General features: G+C 37.0%; 1 protein-coding gene and 1 pseudogene across 1 annotated transcript; one reads left to right on the forward strand and one right to left on the reverse strand.

The window, feature by feature from the left end:
• The first annotated feature begins 8291 nt into the window (after positions 1-8291).
• LOC110905189 (uncharacterized mitochondrial protein AtMg00810-like) lies at positions 8292-9064 on the forward strand. The gene is made up of 2 exons (XM_022151083.1): positions 8292-8831; positions 8924-9064. Exons 1-2 carry the CDS (start codon positions 8292-8294, stop codon positions 9062-9064), a joined length of 681 nt encoding a protein of 226 aa, XP_022006775.1.
• Positions 9065-9355: 291 nt separating this feature from the next.
• The window catches only part of LOC110905188, a 52550-nt pseudogene continuing 35344 nt past the window's right edge, over positions 9356-26561 (reverse strand).

Genomic DNA, 26561 nt, shown 5'->3' on the forward strand with positions numbered 1-26561 from the left:
TCCCAACTTTTTGGGAGTCCTTCTGTTCCGGACAAGACTTTTATCATGTCGTCGCATCTGACGGTATATCTAAATTGGGCTCGGATCAGGTGCTTGTGTACGTCTCCAATTTCGAGTACCTCTTTGTTATAACGAGTAGTCTTCTAAACTTTCATCATCACGGCGCCAGATATTCATTATGTCCACCGTATCGTGGATAGATCGCCTTTGCTGGCTGAAGTGTACTAAAAACTTCTTGCGCAAGTCTACCCATGACGTGATTTTCCCCTCGGGCAAGTTGTCAAACCAGAGCCTTGCGGTGCCTGTAAGGGTTTGAACAAAGAGGTGACACCACATTGGTAAACCGCGCGGGGTCTACATTTGTTGTAGTTCGGTTGTAACTGACTAAACACACTTGCACTTTCTCCTTCATGGTAGGTTCTATCATATTCCCTGGTATGGGTGTCCTGTGACGGGTCCAACCTAGTGTGAACTGACTGACGACGATGAGGATGAGATTCATCCTGATATTCTCTTCGGCGAATCTGACTGGGTATACTCGTATCTCGATGGAGATCTAGAGTAAACCTCGATATCTTCAATCTGGACTTGTGATGGTCCGTCATGTTGAGAAACATGAGGTACCGATGGTGCCCTTGCACGGGATACAGGCCTTCGTGATTGGGTTTGGGGAATAGTTTGTGCACAAAGTTGTGCATACACAGCATTCAATGCCCCCTGAGATCTGACATACCAGGAGATTGGGGTCTCTCCTAGGGGCAGAATTGAGCTTACAGGGATCTCGGGCTGTACCCCTGGGGTGACAGGTTCGTTTGGATGGTTACCAATGAACTGTAGTTAATTGTTAACGAAATTTGGCTGAGGGCCATTTTGATGGTGATTTGAGGTTTCTTCCATTTACAAATGGAAACAACAAAGTGAATCAAAAACGAGAAAAAACGGATGAAACAGAGAAATCGGTGGGCGCCAATGAAGAAACACTGGTTAAATGACCGGAATCAGATAAACCAGGGGGTTAGGTTCTGCATAAAGAGGGTTGGTTTCTTCTCGTTCGACTTAGGAGAATGGATCTCCTTCTCTTTCCGACAGCTGCAAAACAGACACTGTTAGACTCACCACGGGGAGAATGGGGGTTCTCTCCGTGACCACCCTCTGGCGTGAGAATAAGTATCGGTATTTGAGAAAGAAGAAGTATAAGTGAAGTGGATGTAAGTTGAAGTTTGTACCTGAATTACCTGAATTAAAGCGGGAGTGTTTGCTGGGATTTTCATCCCCGTTTGTTACGGAGAGAGGAGCAAGGATTTGTTAGTTTCCTTTTGGCGCGCCGATGTTGCTTGTTTTTGTTCTAAGTTCTCTTTGTGGGACCAGTGCGCGGCCGCGCAAGGTCTAAAGAGGGTTAAAAGACGAGGTTGTTGTATGGTCACAAGCACTTAACACGAGGTTTTTGGGACCTTACCCCTTCACCGACACTCAAGTCTTGGATGTTCTTAGACGTTATTTTCCTTTTCTTGTAATAAACATAAATCATCTAATATTTTCCGTTCTTGTCAACTGTCAAACAGTAAACGTTTACCATTTTACTCGTCAAATTCTTTTACATTTGCACCATTTGATATCATACACTATGACCTTTGGACATCTCCTGTTACAAGTCAAACAGGATACAAATATTATATAGTCTTGATATATAATTTTCGCCTTTTGTTTGGGTCTACCACTTAAAATACAAATCCGAAACATTTTCCATATTTGTCAAATTTAACCGCCTCATATCCACACAATTTAACCGAAATATAAAACATTCAAATGTGATCTTGGCGGCGAATTCGACAATAACGCCTTCAAGACTTTTTCCATCCAACACGGCCTCCTCTTTCATTTTTCATGCCCTCAAACTTCTTCACAAAACGGTCGTGCAGAGCGCATGATACGTCGCCTCAATGACGTCATTCGTGCCCTTCTCATTCACTCCCACCTCCCACCCAGTTTTTGGGTAGAAGCCCTACACACCGTAGCCTATCTTCACAATATTCTTCATTTCTCCCCACAAAAGGCCTAAACTTCTTTACCCAACTTTTGCCCTCTACCTTCGTCATCCCACATATGACCACCTTTGGGTGTTCGATTGCGCCTGCTACCCGAACTCGTCGGCTACTCAACCTCACAAACTTCACACCCGCTCTACCCGATGCATTTTCCTTGGCTACCCACTATATTTTCGTGGATACCAGTGTTTTGACCCCACGACCGGGAAAGTGTCTATTTCCCGGCACGTCACCTTTGACGAATCGGTCTTCCCTTATACCATCCCAACACCCACCTCCTCTTATCAATTCCTTGACGATACCCCCCTCGGCTTCACCTTCACTAGACCCGTGGGACAATCTACTCCCACTCAACCATCCGCACCTAAGCCCACAACCACCACTCCTTTCCGATTCACCTATTCTCGTCATACTCGACCACCACTAAATCCACCACCTTACTCGGCCCACTCACCACTTCCACCTAAGGGTAACCCGACCCACTCCTCAGCCCACACCCCACCTGCTCCCACCTCCCCTGACCGGCCCAACCTCTCTTCGGGACCCACTTCTGCTGCTGGGCCCTCTACGGCCTCACAACAGCAGCCTGTACCCATGACCTGACTACTCTCCACACACCCCATGGCCACCAGATCCAAAACCGGGTCCCTTAAGCCTCCCCACTACAACCTTCATACCTCCACTATCTCTCCTGTCCCGAAAACATACAACCAGGCCTTTACCGACCCGAACTATATGCACGCAATGTAGGCTGAATTTACTGCTTTACAAGAAAACGAGACGTGGGATTTGGTTCCACGACCAGTTGATAGTCCGGTCATTCGGTGTATGTGGCTGTTTCGCCACAAATTTAAATCTCAAGGTACACTCGAGAGGTATAAAGCACGGTTAGTTGTTAATGGGAAATCTCAAACCGTGGGGGTTGACTGTGATGACACATTTAGTCCGTTTGTTAAACTGGCTACCATCAGAACGGTCTTGTCACTGGCGGTCTCCAGATCGTGCCTATTCATCAGTTAGACGTCAAAAAGGCTTTTCTCCATGACCACTTTAATGAGACCATGTTTCTGCACCAGTCACCAGGGTTCGTTGATAAACGGTACCAGGTTTTGTTTGCAGGTTGAAAAAGTCCTTGTACGAACTTAAACAGGCCCCCCCGAGCATGGTATACACGCTTTGCCAATTTTATTTTATCTCATGGTTTCACAGCAGTGCGTGCGATAATTCCCTGTTTATTTACAGCAAGGGTCATGAGATTGCATATCTGTTATTATATGTTGATGATATAGTTTTGACAGCTTCTTCAGATAGCTTCATGCAACACATCATTCATACACTCTCAAGGGAGTTTGCAACGACTGATTTGGGTCAGTTGCATCATTTTTTAGGCATTAAAGTCACCCGCACCGCTTCGGGTTTGTTTTTTATCAGGCACAATATGCTAAAGAGATTATTCAGTGGGCCTCCATGGAATCCTATAAACCTTGTGCTACTCCAGTGGATCTGTCTTCCAAGTTAGGTGCCACAGATGGCCCGCTATTTCATGATCCAACATTGTATCGCAGTCTTACCGGTGCTCTTCAGTACCTTACCTTTACACGTCGAGACATCTCCTACGCAGTACAGCAGGTCTGCTTATTTATGCATGAGCCTCATGATCCTCATTATGCGTTCATGAAACGCATCCTGCGATACATTCAAGGGACGATAGATTATGGTATACGTATGGTAAAATCTCCTACCCAGTCTCTTGTTGCATACTCTGATGCTGACTGGGGAGGATGTCCAGATTCTCGGCGATCCACTAGTGGTTACTGTGTCTTCCTCGGTAACAATTTACTCTCATGGTCTTCTAAGCGACAACCTATAGTGTCCCGATCTAGTGCAGAGGCCGAATATCGAGGAGTCACCAATGTTGTTGCCATGCTTACTTGGATCCGTAACTTATTGCTGGAACTACGAGTTCCTCTCATTCACGCTTCGGCAGTCTACTGCAACAATGTTTCGGCCGTCTACCTATCTAATAATCCAGTTCAGCATCAGCGTACTAAGCATATTGAAATAGATATCCATTTTGTTCGTGAAAAGGTTCTCCTTGGACATGTTCGGGTATTACATGTTCCTGCCCATTTCAATACGCTGACATCTTCACCAAGGGACTCTCACATCAACTGTTTCAGTCCTTCCGATCCAGTTTGACCATTGGACCATTGACCGCTCAAACTGTGGGGGAGTATTAGCTGAGATTGATTGAGTTTCTATATTTACGATATTGTATTATGGTTATGATTTGTATTTCCTTGTACAGAGATTAGGTCTGATCCCTATATAATGGGATCGTATTCGTATGATTCATTCAGAAATATACAATTCCATAATACTTTTAAATAGTTGCAGTAAACCAAAAAAAACATGTTTTCTATTTATATAATTCTATATATTAGACTATGTCGTTTAATTATAATATAGTTTAGGGTATCTAAGTGTAATTCATACTTCTATATATTTAGATGTAATCTTCATAATTATTGAATCAATACAATTACCTTTCTCATTACGTTAATTTGGTATCAGAGCCAAATCTGGGCTCTAACCTAATCTCCCCTGCCACCTTCTTCTTCCTCCCTACCGTAACCTAAAAATCATTCAAAACAGCCAATCGCAAGAAAATCATGGCTGCCATAATCGCCTTCACCAACCAAGAGAAAACCACCCACAACACTCATAAATTTGCTTTCACTCTGAAACCCAAAAACTATGGATATTGGCGATCCATGATTGAATCGTTTCTTAAATCAAATAATCTTTTTGGTTATGTTGATGGAACAATACCATGTCCTGAACAAAAGGTTACCAATGGAGCCAACACCACCGATAACCCCAGTTACACCCCATGGATCTCAAACGATGCTCACATCCGAAACCTAATCATAACCACTGTGTCTAAAGATTCCTACCAGCATGTTCATGGTAAATACTCTCGTGAGGTTTGGCTCTCTGTAGAACAGGCCTATGCACCTCCTACAGCCTCCCATGAATTCACCCTCAAAAATCAACTACAACGAATTACTCAATGTGGCGATGAAAAACCGGTCGATTATCTTTCACGGGTACAAGAATACTCTACTGCCTTGGCAAATATTGGACAACAGGTAAAAGATAAAGATCGTTATGCATACTATTGCAAGGTTAAGAGAAGAGTACAATGGTCTTAAATCCAATTTATTGGCTTGTTCTCCTCCAATCTCCTTCAACGAGATTCATGCTTTTTTCTGTGATCATGATTATCTCATTACCACCACACTAAACACCAAGCCTCAAGCCTTCCTTGCTGCCTCTAACCAACTAGGCCTTCTCGGCCCCTACTCCTCATCTCCGCAACCACAGCCCCCACCTTCTCACCACTTCTCGGCTGCCAATACCTCACCAAATCAGCCAACTATTGATCAATTACAACAATAGATTCATAATCTTCTGTTATTGACTTCTTAAATGGGCCAGCAAACTTCCATGTCTTCAACTCCTTGGGCTTTTTATGGTTCTCGGTCTTATAATAATACTCGTGGTGGTAGGAACTCTCGTGGTTACCAACATGGAAATTCACGTGGTGGTTTTAATCCGCGACCTCGAGATAACGGTGGTCCACGTCAATTTTCATGGGCTTCGACTCAAAACATGGTTTATGGTCATTGTAATCGTTGTGGAATTGGACATATACCCTCACAACGTCCCAATCAGCCGCCTCAGTCATGTCCTGCACCTCAAGCCAATTATGCAGCATATTCGGTTCCTGCTTCTTCTTCTGGCACTGCTTGGAAACCTGACACTGGTGCCTCTCATCATGCTACTCCAGATCTATCGAGCCTAGACAATCCTGAGGCATATTATGGTAACAATTCTTTACTTGTTGGTAATGGTAAAACTATCCCTATTCTTCATGTTGGTTCTTCAAAAATCCACTCATCCAACAAAATTTTTCACTTAACTAATATTCTTCATGAACCTGAATTAAAACAAAATCTTTTATCGGTTCAAAAATTCTGTCTTGATAACGATGTTTTCTTTGAGTTTCACTCCTCTTATTTTGTTGTGAAGGACGAATCTACACGCACTACCCTCCTTACGGGCCCCAGTGAGCAAGGATTGTACTTTATCCATCTTCCACAACTCAAGTCTCTACCCAAGGTTGTTTTCACTGCTGTCAAAGCTTCTTCGAAGATTTGGCATCAACGTTTGGGACATCCTCATGCTCAAGTTTTTAATTCTATTGTTTCTTATTGTTCTTTACCAGTTTCGGACAAATTATCAAACAATTTATGTTCTTCTTGTCAATTCGGAAAATCTACAAAATTATCTTTGAATGATTCTACTTTTCGTAGCCATAATATCTTAGATCTTGTGTATTGTGATGTTTGGGGTCCTTCGCCTGCACCCTCCTTTAATGGTCATCGTTATTTTTTATTATGTGTTGATCATTGCACACGTTATATGTGGATTTATCCTTTAATACAAAAATCTGATGTTCTTAACACATTAACCAATTTTATCAAAATGGTCGAACGCCAATTTAGCACTAAACTCAAGAGTATCCAATCCGATTGGGGCGGGGGCGAATTTAGACCTCATTCCAACCTCTGTCACAACCTTGGTATTATTCATCGACATTCTTGTCCACACATAAGCGAACAAAATGGTATTGTGGAACGTCGTCATCGTCATGTTGTCGAAACTGGTTTGTCTCTCATGGCTTAGTCTAATCTCCCTTAACGTATCTGGCATTTTGCCTTTGAAACTGTTGTGTATCTAATTAACCGGCTGCCCTCTCGTGTCTCCTCAAACAAATCTCCTTTTGAACATGTCTTCAAACATAAACCTGATTATTCTTTCCTAAGAGTTTTTGGGTCTTAGTGTTTTCCTTATCTTCGTCCGTACAATCGTCACAAAATTGAATTTCGTTCCACTCCGTGTGTCTTTCTTGGCTACAGCCCATTTCACCATGGTTATCGGTGCTTTAACCCTTCTACTGAACGCATCTATATCGCATGTCATGTTCGTTTTAATGAATACATTTTTCCTTATCAACCACCTTCTAACCCTTCTCCTTCCCCAGAACCATCTTCTCCACATATTTCTATCTTTCCCAATCCACCACCCGATTTTCCTTCTGAATCTAGCCAACCATCTACTCCCATCCAGCCAACTATCCCAACTTTTGACCCCAATCCACAATCACCAACTAATCCGCCACCATCACCACCTAATCTGCCACCTTCACCTCCTAATCCGCCACTATCACCACCTAATCCGCCACCTTCACCTCCTAATCCGCCGCCACCACCAGTTCAAAGAACCAGAACTCCTAATCTTCGACCCAATCCTAATCAATCAAATCGATACAATCCCGCTGCTTACACCGTTTCTACGTCCACTTCTCTTCCACTTGAACCAACTAGTTTTAGTATTGCTAATAAGTATGTTGAATGGCGCCATGCTATATCGACTGAAATGAATGCGCTTTATAGAAACGGGACGTGGATGCTTTTTCCTCCTGTACCTAATGCTAACATTGTTGATTGTAAATGGGTTTATCGATTGAAAACAGGTGAAAATGGTAAAATCAGCAGGTACAAAGTCAGGCTTGTTGCCAAGGGCTTTCATCAACAACATGGTGTCGATTATCATGAGACTTTCAGCCCGGTCATCAAACATGCCACCATTCACACTGTGTTATCTTTGGCAGTAACAAATAAATGGCCTCTAAAGCAGTTGGATATTCAAACAGCCTTTTTACATGGTGATCTTGAGGAAACAGTTTATATGCGCCAACCTCCGGGTTTTGTGGATCCGGCAAAACCAAATCATGTGTGTTTGTTGAACAAGTCCTTATATGGCCTAAAGCAGGCTCCTCGTGCATGGTTCAACAAACTCTCTATGGCTCTTCATCAGCTTGGGGTTTTACGGGTCCAAAACGGATCCGTCACTGTTTATTCATCACTCAGCAGGCTCTCTTGTCTACTTGTTTATGTTGATGATATCATCATTACAGGTAATAATTCTACAACAGTTGCACGGATCATTGAACAACTTAATTCGCTTTTTACTCTCACATATATGGGTCAATTACATTATTTTCTAGGTGTTGAAGTCATTCATAAAGGTCATAATCTACTTCTCTCACAATGAAAATATATTGGTGATATTCTACAATGGGCTGGCTTGGCGGAATGCAAACCAATTTCAACTCCTATGAGCATCTCCTCTGTTCTATTACTTGATGATAGCTCGCCACTTGTTGATCCCTCTAGGTATACACAAACAGTAGGTGCTCTTCATTATGTCACTCTCTCTCGCCCTGATATTGCTTTTGCAGTAAACAAGGTTAGTCAGTTCATGCATGCTCCTATTGAAAATCACTGGGCTGAAGTTAAGCGTATACTACGTTATCTAAAGGGGACACTAAGCTTGGGCTTATGGATCCGCCATACGTCTGGTTATCGACTTCAAGCATTTACAGATTCTCATTGGTCCACTAATCTTCAGGCCTTCTCGGACTCTGACTGGGCTGGTTGCCCAATCGATCGTCGATCCATGGGGGGATTTGCTATCTACATAGGCACTAATCTGATTTCTTGGTCTGCTCGTAAACAGAAAGCTGTTTCTCGTTCCTCAACAGAATCTAAATACAAAGCCATTGCAGATACAATTGCAGAATTAATCTGGATTAAATCTCTTCTTCGAGAACTTGGTTTGAATAGTGAAGCCCAACATTATGGTGTGATAATCTTGGTGCTACTTATCTTTCTGCTAATCCAGTTTTCTGTGCCCGAACAAAGCATGTTGAAGTTGACTATCATTTTGTTCGTGAACAAGTTTCTCAGGGAAAGCTCAATGTCAAGTTTATTTCAACGGATGATCAAATAGTAGATATCTTCACAAAGCCTTTATCTTCTAAAAAATTTGAGTTTCTCAGATCCAAGTTACAGATTGCTACTCGCCCTGAAGTTGTGAGGGAATATTAGACTATGTCGGTTTAATTATAATATAGTTTAGGGTATCTAAGTGTAATTCATACTTCTATATATTTAGATGTAATCTTCATAATTATTAAATCAATACAATTACCTTTCTCATTACGTTAATTCTATAGACTGAAACATGCTAGTATTACGGTTTATACATCATGATACAAGACAAGAAAGAAAATGTCATTCTTACAAGCTAATTGTAGAAACCAATTAGCAGGTCTTTTTTTCAGATTATTAAATATTTAATGATGTAGCATCTTATTTGTCATTATATTCTAATTGTTTTTAGAATAAATTATCTAATAAATTATGATGTGGCATCTGAAGACATTTCGTAATTTTTAAAGCTAATTGTTCTAAAAAAAGATAACTTTAGTGAAACTTGTAAATATATTTATTTCACATGCATATATGGCATCAGATGGGGCTGCAGACATGTCATCAAAGTAATGTCAAAATTAATATTCTTACCAGGGTATTGGCGGAAGAGGGCCCAGTGTAATTCACTATATATGGTGCTAATGCCATTGTATTTTCATTTTAAAGTAAAAATATCTATCAAAGTAATGTCAAACCTTACAATAAAAAATAATTAAAATAAATAAATCATAAGGTCATAAGAACTACCTTGGAATACTCTCTTATCCGATTATAGAAAACCGGAGTAAATTGAGAAAGAAATCGGTAGTGTAAATCTTTCGGTGGAAAACCAAGAAGATCAAGGTCAGCTCTGCCAAATCCAACCGTTCCATTTGTCACAGAGAAAAATAAATACTAAAATTAATGACATCATATATGAATTTTACCTGAAATTAAATCCACATAAATATTAATTACCGCAACGTCTAAAGTTCCAGATTAAATATGAGCGCGAATGTTGATGCCCCAAACTTTTCCTGCACGTCAGTATGGACCAGTATTGTTTTATTCAGATATTTTAATTATTGTACTAACAATATTGTTTCTAAACCATAATTAGCATATTAACCGTTCAGAATTTTTTATAGTGGACAAGAAGTGTTTGCTGGTCAACCAAACCGAACCGATTTTTTATAGTGGACAGAATTTTTTATAGTGGACAAGAATTTTTTATGTACCAAAACCACCTTTTTCAACCTGAACCGATTTAACCCGTTACTCTACCAATCCATATAAGAGAAAATACACCCGTACCAGATATATCTCGATGGTAGCAAGTTCACGGGTGCTATGACAAATGAATACATAGAGCGTTGGCGGTTTATCAGACTGCCACCTATCGGTGTCATAAATGGGTCAGTTATAAAAAAAAAAGAAATTGTTATAAACGGGTCAATTACAAAAAAAATGTCATAAACGGGTCACTTATGCAATAGAAAATGTAATTATTGTTGGATATCAAGAACACTTGATACAAATTAATTATGCATCAAGAACAAGAACATGGGGTCAATTTGGATGAATTTCGTCTGTCAACAAAAGTCAATGCAGACTGTTTTGATTATGAAATTGATCTACGTATCCATACAGTTTTGCGCCCATTTATAGTCTATGAAACGGTACGAACAAGGTAGTTATACCCATCCGTTTGATGTACAAACTGTCATTAACCGCCAATTAACGGCCTTTGACTTTCGTTTCCTGCCTTGTGACCAATATCTAATCCAAATACATGATCAAATAATCTAAGTCTAGATTACATTCTAATTATTATATACTATATTCACCAATATGATCACAAGTATATATTCCTCTTTCACATTAAAATAAACGTTGCGGTATTGAAGTTTAGAGAAGTTTGTTTTTCTATAAACTAACCTTCATTTTCATCGTTAAAATCAAAATCGAGTGTGTTCTTTATAGATTTGAAGAAGGAAGAAATAGGGCCAGCTGGAATATCATCCAACGAACCGATAGTGATTCCGTCAACCTGGATTAAGGACATATAGGGATTTATTAATCTCAGATAGCGTTTATATGGACACTAGGTTAATGCCCGCATAATACGCAGGTTTCAACCAAAACCATATTATTTACTTTGAAATCAACTGTTGTGTACAAATACATACATTGGAAGAAAAAAACAGAAAACTATTCAAATGCCGGAAAAAACTTCCTTGTAGACTACATTTGTTGATTTACTCGTTACATTCCCATCTTTGTGTAGTATAAGCAATTTCACACCGGCTCTGCTTTTGACTCTTGATAACGCAAACATAAAGCTGACCATGTGAAAAGACCCATCGCATAGCATGTGTCTTTAAAAGTGGCGAATAACTCTCCATTAACTGTTCGGATATTAATACCTTATTAATTTTATTACAATCGTACCTTTTATAAAATTTGTGGGGATATATATAATATGATTCAATGTTAATCGTATATAATACAATTTATGTAAACAATGTGATTTATGACTGGTAACAATTACCATATAATTACTAATATTAAGAAGAAAAATAGATATATATTATTTAGATTATAACTAAGAATCAAGTAGCATAGATTTCAAAATGAGTAACAACGCAAACAATACTTTTAATATTTATTTGAACGACACTGTTAGTTGTCATCATCGTAAACTTGATAGACCATTTTGTTGATCGATATAAAGTTTATTAATCCGTAGTCTCGTACCATTGCATAAACCATTTTGTTGATCGATATTACGAAGTAACATTACAGGTACTAATTCATATATCAAGTTAAACTAAAAAAAGTGTATCAATTATTTTCACTCGTAAAACGTTACGTTAATATATGACATACCGTTTGACTTACAAGCTAATGGAACTGCATCATTTGTACCTAACATGTAAGTAGAAGACATCATACACGATCTTTAAATAATTAAAAATAATTAAAAATGTACGATAACGATAGATGATTAAGGTGTCGTCCTGAATGATATACCTAAAATAGTGGATCAAAATAAATTAACATATTAGAAATACATTTAAATTGTAGAAAAACAAAATTAATGTAAATTTCTATAAGATGACTTATAAGAAGTAACATTTTACCATTGGTGACATTTAACAATGGTGTTCTTCTAAGTGTACCTACATAAATATTTGGTAACATAACGGCATAAATACATATTTAATATCTGATGCTATAAATTTAACTGTTAACGAAAAACAAAATCTGTCACGGCCCCCGTGCCCGGTTTGACCCGGTCCAGGAGCCGCGGGACAGAAAACCCGTGGTATTTATATTTACAGCAGAAGTCTTAACAGGATCGTTTAAAATTTGAAAATGACCGAGTATTATTTATTTAATAATGCGGGATAAACCCCGTAATTTACAGTAGAGGAATCTCATAGGAATTCCCTTTTTATTTTACAAAACATGTTTTTTTCTTTATTTAATTTGAGCCACTACTTCAAGCTTGGGAGTGCTCCGTAGCACTTGTACTTGATTCACAGTAGGTCACCTGAAACATGTTGTAAAAATATTTTGTCAGCGGGGAAATACTGAGTGAATCATTCATTTTTAAATAAAATGACACGTTGTTATAATTTACAGTATTAAGGGAGATTACAATGTTTATATGTCAACCAACTACCCACAGTATTTGTCACTCGACTCGTTTCTGTGACTGTGGTCATACCACTATTGGGTCCTGTCACGCAATAGTGACGAATATCACAAATTTTAGGCTCGCCCACCTAAAGTGATAAAACAACAGTAATGTGCACAATACCCCACATACCGGCTGTAATTGAAGACTACAAAAACTTAATCCCTGTAATTATAACTTGGGAAAATAATTTGAGATATTGTAAAACAATTGATAAAAAGAGAATGACTCACATTGCAAGTTTAGACGGGCAGTATTTAGCCTACTGATAAGCCGAATAACCTAGTTTAAACAATAATGCACACGAACCAGGTTAGTAACTAATACAGCATTTACGATAACTCACGAGATACAACCCTCACAACGAATGACAAAGTGCGATACTTAAATATCCAGCGGATTCGCAACGAATAACAGAGCATAGCCCGGATTTGAGCAATACTCAAATATCCTGTCGGAATCACGACGAATAACAAAATATAACCCTAATGCGGGCAGCACTTAAACATCCATTAGATAGTTTCAATCGATCGGATATTTAATCGTAGCAGCGATCGAGTTATTACCCGGTATTGTGGCAGCACCTCACTATATAAAAATTAAAGTTTTGACAGTAGAACTTCGTTTGTTGATCGAAAATTTGAGCACGGAATGAAAGTCCCATGCACAGGCTATTTATAGCCTGAAAATGGGCTTTACGCGGCCAGCGTGGCCGCCTAGTCTAGATGTAGGTTTGCTGGGTCATGGGCTAGGCTTGCCAGATGGTTTATACGTGGCCCAAATGTGTATCCGGATAAACTTCAAGTTAACGCGGCCCGCGTAAGGTTAAGCTAACCTTTACGCGGCCCGCCTAAAACCCAAAATTCTTGTTTTTCTTGGTTTTTCAAACTGGTTAGGGTTTTAGGGGTCCGGGTTTTCATGTATAAATAAGTTAAAGGATATTTTTGAAGGTCCTTACATCCTCCCCACCTTAATTAAAATCTCGTCCTCTAGATTTATTGAAATAAGTGTGGATATTTGCGTTTCATCTCAGATTCTAGCTCCCAAGTATATTCTGGTCCTCTCTTTGAATCCCATCTGACTTTGACCAGCACCAGTCGCTTGTGTTTAAGAAATTTGATCTTTCTGTCCTCTATCTGTAATGGTTTTTCCACGAATTTTAGTTTTTCATTTACCTCTACATCTTGAAGAGGTACGACCAGAGATTCGTCAGATAGACATTTCTTGAGGTTGGATACATGAAATACATCATGTACTCCAGCTAACTCTTCTGGTAGTCGTAAACGGTAAGCAACTGGTCCTATTCGTTGGATTACTGGAAATGGTCCTACGTACCTTGGGCTCAGCTTTCCTTTCTTTCCAAATCGTACTACTCCTTTCCAAGGAGAAACTTTCAAAAGTACCTTGTCTCTGACTTGAAATTCTAGTGACTTGCATCGATTGTCTGCATAACTCTTCTGGCGATCTCGAGCTGTTTTTAGTCTTTCTTTGATTTGCGTTATCTTACCGGTGGTCTCTTGTCGGTCCTGATAATTGACTCTCTCCTATCTCTGCCCAACAAACTGGAGTTCTACACTTGCGTCCATACAGTGCTTCAAACGGGGCAGCTTCAATGCTTGTATGATAACTATTGTTATAGGAGAATTCAATTAAAGGTAAATAATCATCCTAGTTTCCACCAAAATCTATTACACATGCTCTAAGCATGTCTTCCAAGGTTTGAATAGTTCTTTCACTTTGTCCGTCTGTTTGGGGACGATAAGCCGTACTTAAATTCAATCGAGTACCCATGGCTTCTTGGAAACTTGTCCAGAAGTGTGAGGTAAAACGACTATCCCTATCCGATACAATAGAGAGTGGGACTCCATGTAGGGATACTATTTCATCAACATATAGTTTTGCTAATCTTTCCATGGTGAAAGTTTCTTTCATGGGTAGAAAATGAGCTGACTTGGTTAATCGGTCCACAATTACCCAAATCGCATCATTACCTTTTCTGGTTTTGGGTAACTTAGTAACAAAATCCATGGTTATTAGTTCCCACTTCCAAACAGGCATCTCTAATTGTTGAAGTAACCCGGAAGGTTTCTGGTGTTCTGCCTTAACTTGTGAGCAAGTAAGACACTTAGATACATAACTAGCTATATCCTTTTTCATACCTATCCACCAGAAATTATTTCTTAAATCTTGGTACATCTTATTATTTCCAGGGTGCATGGTATACCTAGATTTATGGCTTCCTCTAAAATCTTATTCCTTAAATTTCCCTGTTTAGGTACCCAAATCTTTTTCTTGTGGAATCTCCAAATTCCATCACTTCCTTGTTCCAATTCTTTTGTTCGTCCTTTCATTCCTTCAGCATCATCCTTAATTGCTGTGGTTTGAACACTCTTTAATTTTTCCATTAAATCTAACTGTAGATTTAATCTAAGGGCACGAACCCGCTTTTGTTTTTCATGGTACTTACGACTTAAGGCATCTGCAACTACATTTGCCTTTCCCTCGTGATATTGAATATCACAGTCGTAATCGCTTATAATTTCCATCCATCTTCTTTGTCTCATGTTTAATTCTTTTTGCCCAAATATGTACCTTAAGCTTTTATGATCCGTATAGACAGTAAACTTACTTCCATACAGATAGTGTCTCCAAATCTTAAGGGCAAAAATTATCGCTCCTAATTCTAAGTCATGAGTCGTGTAGTTTTCTTCGTGCTTTTTCAATTGTCTTGAGGCATACGCAATTACCTTTTTGCGTTGCATTAACACACATCCTAATCCTAGCATAGAAGCATCACAGTAAACTTCAAAATCTTCTGTTCCATCTGGTAATGCTAAGATTGGGGCATTTGTTAACTTTTTCTTTAAAATTCTAAAAGCCTCTTCCTGTCTCGGTCCCCATTCAAATTTTACGGCTTTACAGGTTAGCTTGGTTAATGGCACGGCTATTTTAGAAAAATCTTTAATAAAACGCCTATAATATCCAGCTAATCCTAGAAAACTTTTAACTTCCATTGTTGATTTCGGGGCCGTCCATTTGGTGATCGCTTCAATTTTGGAGGGATCTACGTGAATACCTTCGTGATTCACCATGTGTCCTAAAAATTGCACTTCCTGTAGCCAAAATTCACACTTCGAAAATTTGGCATAAAGCTTTTATTTTCTTAACAAAGTTAAGAGTGCATGTAGATGCTCACAATGTTCCTCCTGACTTTTGGATTAAATAAGTATATCGTCGATGTAAAACGATCACAAATTTATCCAAGTACGGTTTACAGATTCTATTCATCATGTCCATAAATGCTGGTGGAGCATTTGTTAATCCGAACGGCATGACTGTAAACTCATAATGTCCATACCTAGTTCTGAAAGCAGTTTTGGGTATGTCTTCTTCTTGTACCTTTAATTGATGATATCCGGAGCGCAAATCTATCTTAGAAAAATATCTAGCTCCTTGTAATTGATCAAAAAGATCATCAATCCTAGGTAATGGGTATGGATTCTTAATTGTAACTTTGTTTAATTCCCTATAGTCGATACACATTCTCATCGATCCGTCTTTCTTCTTTACAAACAACACTGGGGCTTCCCATGGAGAAGAACTTGGTCGTATAAATCATTTACTTAGTAATTCATCTAACTTTTTCTTTAATTCTAACATTTCAGTAGGTGCTAACCGATAGGGTGCCTTGGCTATCGGTACAGTTCCTGGAATTAGATGAATTCTAAATTCTACCTCCCTATCGGGTGGTAATCCTGGTAGGTCTTCTGGAAAAAACATCTGGGTATTCGGATACTATCAGAATATCCTCCAGTTTCTTACTTTTGTTATTAATAACTACCGAAACCATATATACTATTCCTTGTTTTCTTGAATAACTGGCCAACTTTATTACTGAAATAATTTTCAGTGGCTTTTGTGGTTTATCTCCGGTAATTATTACGAATTCTCCTGTGGGTGTATGGATTTCTATGGAATTTTTATCACAGAGAATTCGAGCATGGTTGGCTACTAACCAATCCATTCCTTACACGACATCGAATGCGGCTAAGTTCATGGGTAACAGGTTTGCAGAAAATTAATGGCGTAAAAGTTCTATCTTCCCTTCTTGCAAAACCTTATTTATTTTAACAGAATTCCCATCTGTCGTTTCGACTGTAAAAATCTGCCTAAGGTTGGTTAAAAGTAAATTAAGTGCTTGGCAGAATGAAGTATTTATAAAACTTTGGTTTGCACCAGAGTCAAATAATACTTTTGCATAAACGTCGTGAACAAAAAACGTACCAGCTATGACATCAGGAATTAGTTCGGCTTCCTGAGTAGTCAATTGGAAGGCTCTAGCGTTCTTCTTGGTAGTTCCTTCAGCCGGTTTAGCTTTGTTGTCTGCTAGTTTGACTAATTTAGGGCAATCTGGCTTGAAATGCCCAGTTTCTCCACAGTTGTAGCAGACTGTGGTTTTCTTTCTGCAATTCTCTTCACGATGTCCTACAGCTTTGCAAAAGTTGCAGGTTTCCCTACACCTTCCAAAATGCTTCTTCTTACAGTTTTTGCAAAATGGCGGAACAGAAAATTGCCCTGTTCCCCTTCTCTTGAAATTACTACTATTACCCACACGAAATCCTTGGGAAATTTCCTGGGCCAAATCCTTCTTTCTATTTTCTTCTCGAGTGCGTACCAGTCCGTCAGTTAAGGTGTTGGCTAACTCTATCGCTTCGTCAATCGTGCGAAGTCTTGCGGCTTTGACAATGTCACGGATCTCGCTAATCAAACCCCAAATATAGCGAGAAATAAGTACCGATTCCGGCGAAGCCAGAGTAGGTACCATCCTAGCATACTCAAGGAATTTTGAAGTATACCCTTGACAGTCCACATCCACCATTCGATGGCTTAGGAATTTGTTTGCCATTTGCTCTTTTTCATATTCGGGACAGAATTTTCTTTCTATCAGTTGCTTGAATCCTTCCCAACTCATGGCATAAACCATGTCACTTCCCTTAGCTTGTAATACCGTGTTCCACCATTCTAACGCTTCTTCCTTGAAAAGGTGCGAAGCGTACATGACCTTATCTTCCTCAGCACATTTACTTATTTTGATCACTGCCTCGGTTTTCTCTAACCAACACAGTGCCGCAGTCGCCCCTTCGTTGCCTGTAAATTCCATAGGTTTACAGGCAAGGAATTCTTTGTAAGTGCAACCAAATGTTGCAGCTTTCATCCTTTTATGTATTGGGGTTTGAATTCTGTCATTATTATTACCGCCTCCATTGATACTACTACTGGCAGTATTGTCGTGCGTACGTTTACTAGGGTGAGCTTGCGAAGGCTCAACATGACTTTTTACTGCAGCGACGGTAGCTGGGATAGCATTAACTATTCCCTGAGCAACGATATTTTCTATGTGTTGCCGATTTAAGAAGTGATCCTCGTTATTATGTTCTGACTGGTTAACTTCATTGACTGGTTCATTTTCGGCGTGTTCCATCTGGATGTATATTAATCACGAACTATTATTTAATATAAACACTTTGATATATTTTACAACCAAACTTTATTTAAAATAGTAAACACAACAACCTTATAGATTTATTAAAACTGAAATTCAAAAACATACTATGACAATTACACCCTGCATTTATTTTATTCCCTCGTACTTATTTATTTATCATGGTTGATCTTGGTTTGGCCACTTATCTTAATTAAGGATTGAGATTCACTGCAGTAGTAGCTAACATATAAAGGTCTGACCATTTTTCATCTAATTCGTCTTCCCACGGCGGGTTTTTACCTATTTCCTTATTAACTACCACTTCTTTTGAATTGGACGTTCCTACTTTCTCTTGGCTTTTTCTAATAATCCAATCTCTCTTCTTGGGAGTAAGTGGGTTTTCATAGGATGCTTTACGAATAAATATTCCTTCATTGGTATTCACTGAATATCTTGAGGAATTTGATTGGGACGAGGTTCTCTTAGTCTTTTGGGCACTATCTAGTTGATGGTCAATATCCGAAAGCTTTTGCTTACCCATTCTGTACGTTAACAAGTAATCAATTAACACGAAAAGACAATTAAGGAAACAAATAATCAAATAACATGTACAGCCAAAACTGTCGACTTTGCGACTATTCGATTTTTTTTATATATTTTAATACTATGCTTCCGTACACACAGATTATCTTACAAGGTCTTATTTTTAGACTATTTTACTATTATTATTAGTATTATACATTAAAACCACACCACCCTCTGTACTCCCTGTTAACTGGCTTTTTAGAAACGACGTTCCCTCTCGTCGTATTTCCAGGAGATCTATTCTCCTACCTCCCGAATTCTATTTCCGGCATCCACCAGCTCCTCGCCGTAGTGGCGGAGTTCAGCTAAGTTTTCGTTACTCATTGGTGGGTTTGGTATAGGTTCCGGGTCAAATTGAGGGAGAAAAGTATTAGGACTATTCATGATGTTCTGAAATTGCCAGTCGGCAGTCCACCACTCTTCTAGTGTTCCTGGTAAAGGTCTAGGGTGCATAATAGGGTCTGGAATGGCAGGTTCTAGGTTAACAGGTAGTAGGGCTTCTATTGGGTAGTTAAAGAGAGTTTCATCGGCAGGTCCGATGATATCAGCTAGTGACAGTTTACGGTCTAGCTCCTCTTCCCAAGATAGCGGTTCCTGGTTTTGCCTAGAACTCTCCCCAGTTTCTATGCCTTTCCCTTTGTCTTTTGGGTCGTCATTTTTCATGGTCTTTTGAGTTGCTGGCTTCTTCCTGCGTACACGCCTCCAACCTGCCCACCTATGTCTCTTTTTCACTATTTTAGGTTTTTTCTGGGGTTGGGGTTTAAATACCATAGGCTCCTCCACATCTGCCTGGTATCCAGTAGTAATACTGGTGATATCCATATCTGTACTATGGATTGAGATATTCTGTAGGGCTTCTGATAGTTCGTTCATGCTGTTAGCACACATGAAGACACACACAATCCTAAGTTAAAATTTTGTAAACTAAAATTTCACAAAATCACAGAATGGCAATCAAATAAATGAAGTATTTTTAAATACTTAATTGGCTTAAATCAGTGGCTCTGATACCACCTTTTTCTGTCACGGCCCCCGTGCCCGGTTTGACCCGGTCCAGGAGCCGTGGGACAGAAAACCCGTGGTATTTATATTTACAGCGGAAGTCTTAGCAGGATCGTTTAAAATTTGAAAATGCCCGAGTATTATTTATTTAATAATGCGGGATAAACCCCGTAATTTACAGTAGAGGAATCTCATAAGAATTCCCTTTTTATTTTACAAAACATGTTTATTTCTTTATTTAATTTGAGCCACTACTTCAAGTTTGGGAGTGCTCCGTAGCACTTGTACTTGATTCACAGTAGGTCACCTGAAACATGTTGTAAAAATATTTTGTCAACGGGGAAATATTGAGTGAATCATTCATTTTTAAATAAAATGACACGTTGTTATAATTTACAGTATTAAGGGAGATTACAATGTTTATATGTCAACCAACTACCCACAGTATTTGTCACTCGACTCGTTTCTGTGACTGTGGTCATACCACTATTGGGTCTTGTCACCCAATAGTGACGAATATCACAAATTTTAGGCTCGCCCACCTAAAGTGATAAAACAACAGTAATGTGCACAATACCCCACATACCGGCTGTAATTGAAGACTACAAAAACTTAATCCCTGTAATTATAACTTGGGAAAATAATTTGAGGTATTGTAAAACAATTAATAAAAAGAGAATGACTCACATTGCAAGTTTAGACGGGCAGTATTTAGCCTACTGATAAGCCGAATAACCTAGTTTAAACAATAATGCACACGAACCAGGTTAGTAACTAATACAGCATTTACGATAACTCACGAGATACAACCCTCACAACGAATGACAAAGTGCGATACTTAAATATCCAGCGGATTCGCAACGAATAACAGAGCATAGCCCGGATTTAAGCAATACTCAAATATCCTGTCGGAATCACGACGAATAACAAAATATAACCCTAATGCGGGCAGCACTTAAACATCCATTGGATAGTTTCAATCGATCGGATATTTAATCGTAGCAGCGATCGAGTTATTACCCGGTATTGTGGCAGCACCTCACTATATAAAAATTAAAGTTTTGACAGTAGAACTTCGTTTGTTGATCGAAAATTTGAGCATAGAATGAAAGTCCCATGCACAGGCTATTTATAGCCTGAAAATGGGCTTTACGCGGCCCGCGTAAAACCATAAGTAACCTTTACGCGGCCCACGTGGCCGCCTAGTCTAGATGTAGGTTTGCTGGGTCATGGGCTAGGCTTGCCAGATGGTTTATACGTGGCCCAAATGTGTATCCGGATAAACTTCAAGTTAACGCGGCCCGCGTAAGGTTAAGCTAACCTTTGCGCGGCCCGCCTAAAACCCAAAATTCTTGTTTTTCTTGGTTTTTCAAACTGGTTAGGGTTTTAGGGGTCCGGGTTTTCATGTATAAATAAGTTAAGGATATTTTTGAAGGTCCTTACAAAATCTATTCAAACAACTTATTGTTAGATCTAAATGATTCTCCAACTTAACCATTATCAATGAACATGAACAGTGTAATTTCTAATCTTCACTTATTTGCCATTTGCTATATTAGAAAAACAAAACAAATATAATGATTAATTTAAATAATACAAAAGTAAAAAAAATTAAAAATGATGACATAGCCGTTGTTTAGCTACACCATCACATCAATATCTTCTTCCATGCACAAATATCATTACCATCTAACTTTCTACATCTTCAACACATTTACCAAACATAACAATCTTCATCATCGGCTAGGGTTTTCAAAAAGCTTTCTTACACCAACCTTCGAAGAGAATCAGAGGGTGTCGAACATACGTTGCTGCTTAATTTGAAGATACAAAGGTAAGATTCTTATAATCGATTACACTAAACATTTAGTAATTTTTTGAATGATAAAATCAGTTAAATCGATATGTAAGTGAAATTCTGATGTAGGAAGAACAGGGAAACAGGTTGAAAGAAAAAAACAGTAGTATTTATAGATTGCATGCTTAGAATATCAAAGATTTCATGTGTTTATGAAGTTTATAGATGTTGTAATGAAGAAAAAGCATATACAAAATAATGGTTAAAATTATTAATCTTTTTTCTTAAATTAGGTAAACAATATAAGATTAATAAGTTACAGAATAGATTTACGGAACAAATAAGTTAATACTGAATATGTAATAAAACTTAATTTTCTCAAGAAATCATCGTAACATATTATTTGCTCGACAATTTTGTTAAAATCCTTTGTAAGTAACTAATGTTGATATATGAAATATTTATAAGATTAATAAGTTTCGCTTATAGTCAGAAAAGATGTTTGGGTGCAATATGCTAAACTTATGTGTTCTTGATGTTTTAGACTAATTTTACAATAACAACATTAACCACAAATATTATGAATCTAACATAATATATGCCATACATTGCAGTTTAGAAGATGGTTTTATCATTTGTTCAACTAATGGATGAACCTAAAGATCTTTCGTTGGTATGTATACTTCCCGTTTCTAGTTTGATTAACTTAAACGTTGTACGCATATGAGTTATTTAAATAACTTTTTGTGTATATTATAACAATGTTAATATAGGTGGTACCTGTTGAATTTGTTAAAAAAAATGGGGAGAAGATTGGCAACATATGAACATAGAGGTTCATCATGAAGACGGTAGACATTGGAGTGTAAGACTTAGACACATGAATAAGCTACCAGTCTTAACAGATGGTTGGAGGGCTGTTGTTAATAATCTTAATTTGTCAGAAAACACTTGGCTGCTCTTTAGAAGCATAGGAGACAAACAGTTGAAGGTTTATCCTTTCATAAACAATGTGTGTGGTGAAACCTACATAACAATGAACAACTACACAAAGTTGGGTCTTACGGTAAGCGTATTGTTTCGTAATTAATGAACTGTCAAGATTGTAAAGAGTTGATTTGGAATACATAACTTAATAATTATATTTTTATAACATATTTTAAAAACTTGCAGGTAATTCAAGGTGAGTTTATTAACATGTTTTACAAAAACCACGAGCTAAACGGCATTACCAAGTATATGCAGGTGGTAAGTACTGCAATGTGATGGCAGCCAAAGTTCATGAAACCTATGCCTTTACAGAAGGATGGCCGAAACTGTGTGAAAGTTTGGAAATTATGGATGGTGACACAATGATGTTTAAGAAGATTGATAATGTTGTATTTCAATTGAGGGTATTCAGGAATGGAATTGAAGTTGAATTGGGTTTTAAAGAAGAATCAGAAGACAGTGGTTTTTGTTAAATAATATCTCAATCAAAATTCCAAGAAAGTGTTTATTTTGTAAGTATTTTTTATTACACATGAACATAAAAAATAATTAACTTACTTATATTTGCAATTGTTAATTACAGACCTTTGTTCAATCTGAGAATGCAAGGGATACAAGTGGAGATACTTTGATGCATGAGGTAGTGTATTACAAAACGTTTCTATTTTTAATAATACATTGATTAATGATTTTACACACGTATTATTGCATTTTTATATATAAATGATACTTGAACTCACACTAACTATCAGGATAACAATTCTTTATCCTGGAATGAAACTGATAACATGTTGAATATCACTCAAGAAGTTCTAAAATGTGAGCAATTAACACCACCAAAACAAAATGCTTCATGTTCTGAGGATCACATCAAGAAAGAGGTAATAATCAGTTAATTTACAATTATATGACATTACATATGATTAGTATATATAAGATTTAGAAATTTGCTATTTATAAATATATTTTGAATAGGTTGCCAATAAAGATAAAGAGGTTGCACAAGTGATTGGCTCAACATCAAAAAAACGAAACATGATTGACCAAACTACAGAAGTTCTCACACCCGAAATTTCAAGCTATCGTCGATCATCAATCAAAAGAGAGGTAATTTGTACTTTACAGCAAAGTGTAATACACTTGTGAGTGATTGGTTTAAGCCCACGTTTACAAACATTTAATGATTTAAATTGAGATTCAAAATGAAAGGTTAAAAACTACCGTGAGAATGCTCATAAAGTTGAACAGGAAAAGCAACCGAGAAGTAATAGTGGAAAACGAATGAAGGCTGACCCTGATCCTGAAAATTATGAGTTTACTCGAAAAGGAGAAAACAGATTGGTATGAAAATTTGTATCCAAAATTATAAGAACTTTTAAAGGAAATATAGAGTAAAAGCTAATAATACTATGTAACACTTTTTTGTAGCGTCTTCCAATTGAGGTTTCCAGGAGATCAGGTCTTATAGCTTCATTCATTGAAGATTCAGACGTTGGAGGGACAATGATGGATAACGAAGTGGACATAGAGAAAAATGGTGACGTACCGCGTTACACAATGGTGAAGTGGGGCAAATTTATGTCTGCAAATGGTTTGAAAAAAGGTGACATTCTTCACTTCAACTTTGTTACTTCAAAACAGGTGCTGGAGTTAAGAAATGTGGATCGAGTTTAAGACAATTGTGTTGAATGATGATAGTAGGTTTACTTTTTGGTATATGGGTTGTTAATGCTTATAGCTTTTTGGGATATGCATATATTCGGATATGAACACGTTGGTGGAAGTTTGTTTACTACATGTTTAGGTACAATGTCCATATATGGATGATGTTAACTTTTTTGAAGAATATATAAGTATATGTATGAATATTAATCATCTAGTTTATGTGTTGCATTCAACAAAAGAAAAAAAATACTACTCAAATCCAAAAAAAATCAACTAAAAAATGTCTATAAAATGAGCAGGTAACATAATATATATAAAAAATATAAATAATTTTTAGGATTATAGTATATCATGAGTTATCGATTTTAATTGCACGTTCCTAATAATAAGAAGCAATATATATATATAGGTAGAGGATCCTGTACAAAGTCCTACTTTTGTGAGAAGGGTGAGAAATAATGTGGTGATGACAAGTGTCCTATATCTAAATTAATTCAAAAGGGTGAATTAGTAATTTTTTATTTCTTTCAATTAATTGATTAAAAGATAACTCCCTAAAATAACCGACACCCTTTATTATAGGAATTCGAATTTAGGAATTAATCTACAAATTTGTGTAGTGTTGTATAATTCTGTAGTGCAACAACCATTCAGAACTGTATAGTGTTATATATTTTTATATAGTGTTATATAGTGTTACTTGGTGTTATATGGTGTTATAATATGGTTTTTGGTGTTATATAATTATGTAGTGTTATATAATTCTGTAGCGCAACCATCAAAAAACACTATATAACACCATAAATTATTAATTCTGTAGTGCCACTACCATTCAGAACTGTATAGTGTTATATATTTTTTATATAGTGTTACATAGTTTTATATAGTGTTCTTTGTTTATATAGTGTTAGATGATGGATGCATAGTGTTATATAGTGTTATATTTTTCTTGTAGCATGTCTATGATGGATGTATAGTGTTATATATTGTTATATAGTGTTATATGATAGATGTATAGTGTTATATGATGGATGTATAGTGTTATACGTTTCTTACAGCAGTTACATATTTTTAGCAATTAAATTTGAATAGCTAGTTTTTAGGAGATTAATGGGGGTTTTGGTTGTGTAGGATACGGTTACCATATTTGAAACATTGGAAAAGACACTATTGCACTTCAATTTTACATAAGGTCCTTCTAATTAAAACACAATTTACATTTTTATACCCTATTGATCTCAACCATTAGATCAAATATCCAATGGTTTAAAACACTTCTTACCCTTCTCACATTTTAGACACTTTTTACCATATCCCTACCCTATATATATATATATATATATATATATATATATATATATATATATATATATATATATATATATATATATATATATATAATTTTGATTATAAGTAAGAACAATGTAGCGATGATTTGAAATAGATAAGTACAGCAAACAATAAACTTATGATAGAATATATATATATAAAGTACGATTAACCAATAGGCAAAAACCAAATTATTTGACGTGAACAAAAGCTGCTAATTGTCATAATCATAAACTTGATAAACAGTACGTTGGTTATTTTCAAACATCACCATCTCCTCCAAAACGTTTGAATTTTCTTGAGGTAAATGTTGATGATCAAACTTGTAAACTTGAATGAGTTCACGCGACCACAATTCCATCAAAACAGACAAAGTAATGAACACACCTTGGTCTTGTAGCATTTCCTGAAAAAAGATGATCATCAAATGACATTAATAGCATAAAAACTTGTTAACAAAAATAATTGTCTTTTAATGTAATGACTATAACACAATAAATACTACCAGATAATCTTCAACATAACAACCCCGTTTGAAAGCAAATTCAGAAGATGAGAGTCCATCACGCCATTGTTTGGATACTAACTTGAAACGATGTGTTGATTTCGTATCGATCTTGATTAAAATGTGGAAAAGTATCAAGTGAAAAGGAAGCTCAACCATTGTATCAATAATACCTAAAAAATTATAAAAACACATCAAAAATAATCTTTTTAACAAAAAAAACAAAAACAGTACATTATGAAAAGGAGTTGTGATATCTGTGTTTATCAAAACATATTTGATATGATGAACATTATAAGAGTAATACCTTAATATGAATTTCTAAGATGTTATTTCATGAATGATTTGTAAGAAGGATGATGATGTTATATATAACAATCAAGATATTTAATTATAGAATCGATCATGTGTAGAATGTTTTACATTATTATGATATTTAAAAAATATTATTAACCTAATATCATAATATGTATACTTTTTTAAATATTATGTAGGTATAAAATAATGTAAAACAATGAAGATCTCAAATATAAAATTTATTGTTTCAGAATATTTCGTCCATTATTTGGA

This window comes from Helianthus annuus, chromosome 4, assembly GCF_002127325.2.
Source record: "Helianthus annuus cultivar XRQ/B chromosome 4, HanXRQr2.0-SUNRISE, whole genome shotgun sequence".
Classification (NCBI taxonomy): domain Eukaryota; kingdom Viridiplantae; phylum Streptophyta; class Magnoliopsida; order Asterales; family Asteraceae; genus Helianthus; species Helianthus annuus.

Coding starts and splice junctions, on each gene's coding strand:
- LOC110905189 (XM_022151083.1), top strand. CDS start 8,292: ATGAGCATCTCCTCTGTTCTATTACTTGATGATAGCTCGCCACTTGTT. Junction 8,832..8,923: donor ATTATGGTGTGATAATCTTG/GTGCTACTTATC, acceptor CAAGTTTCTCAG/GGAAAGCTCAATGTCAAGTT.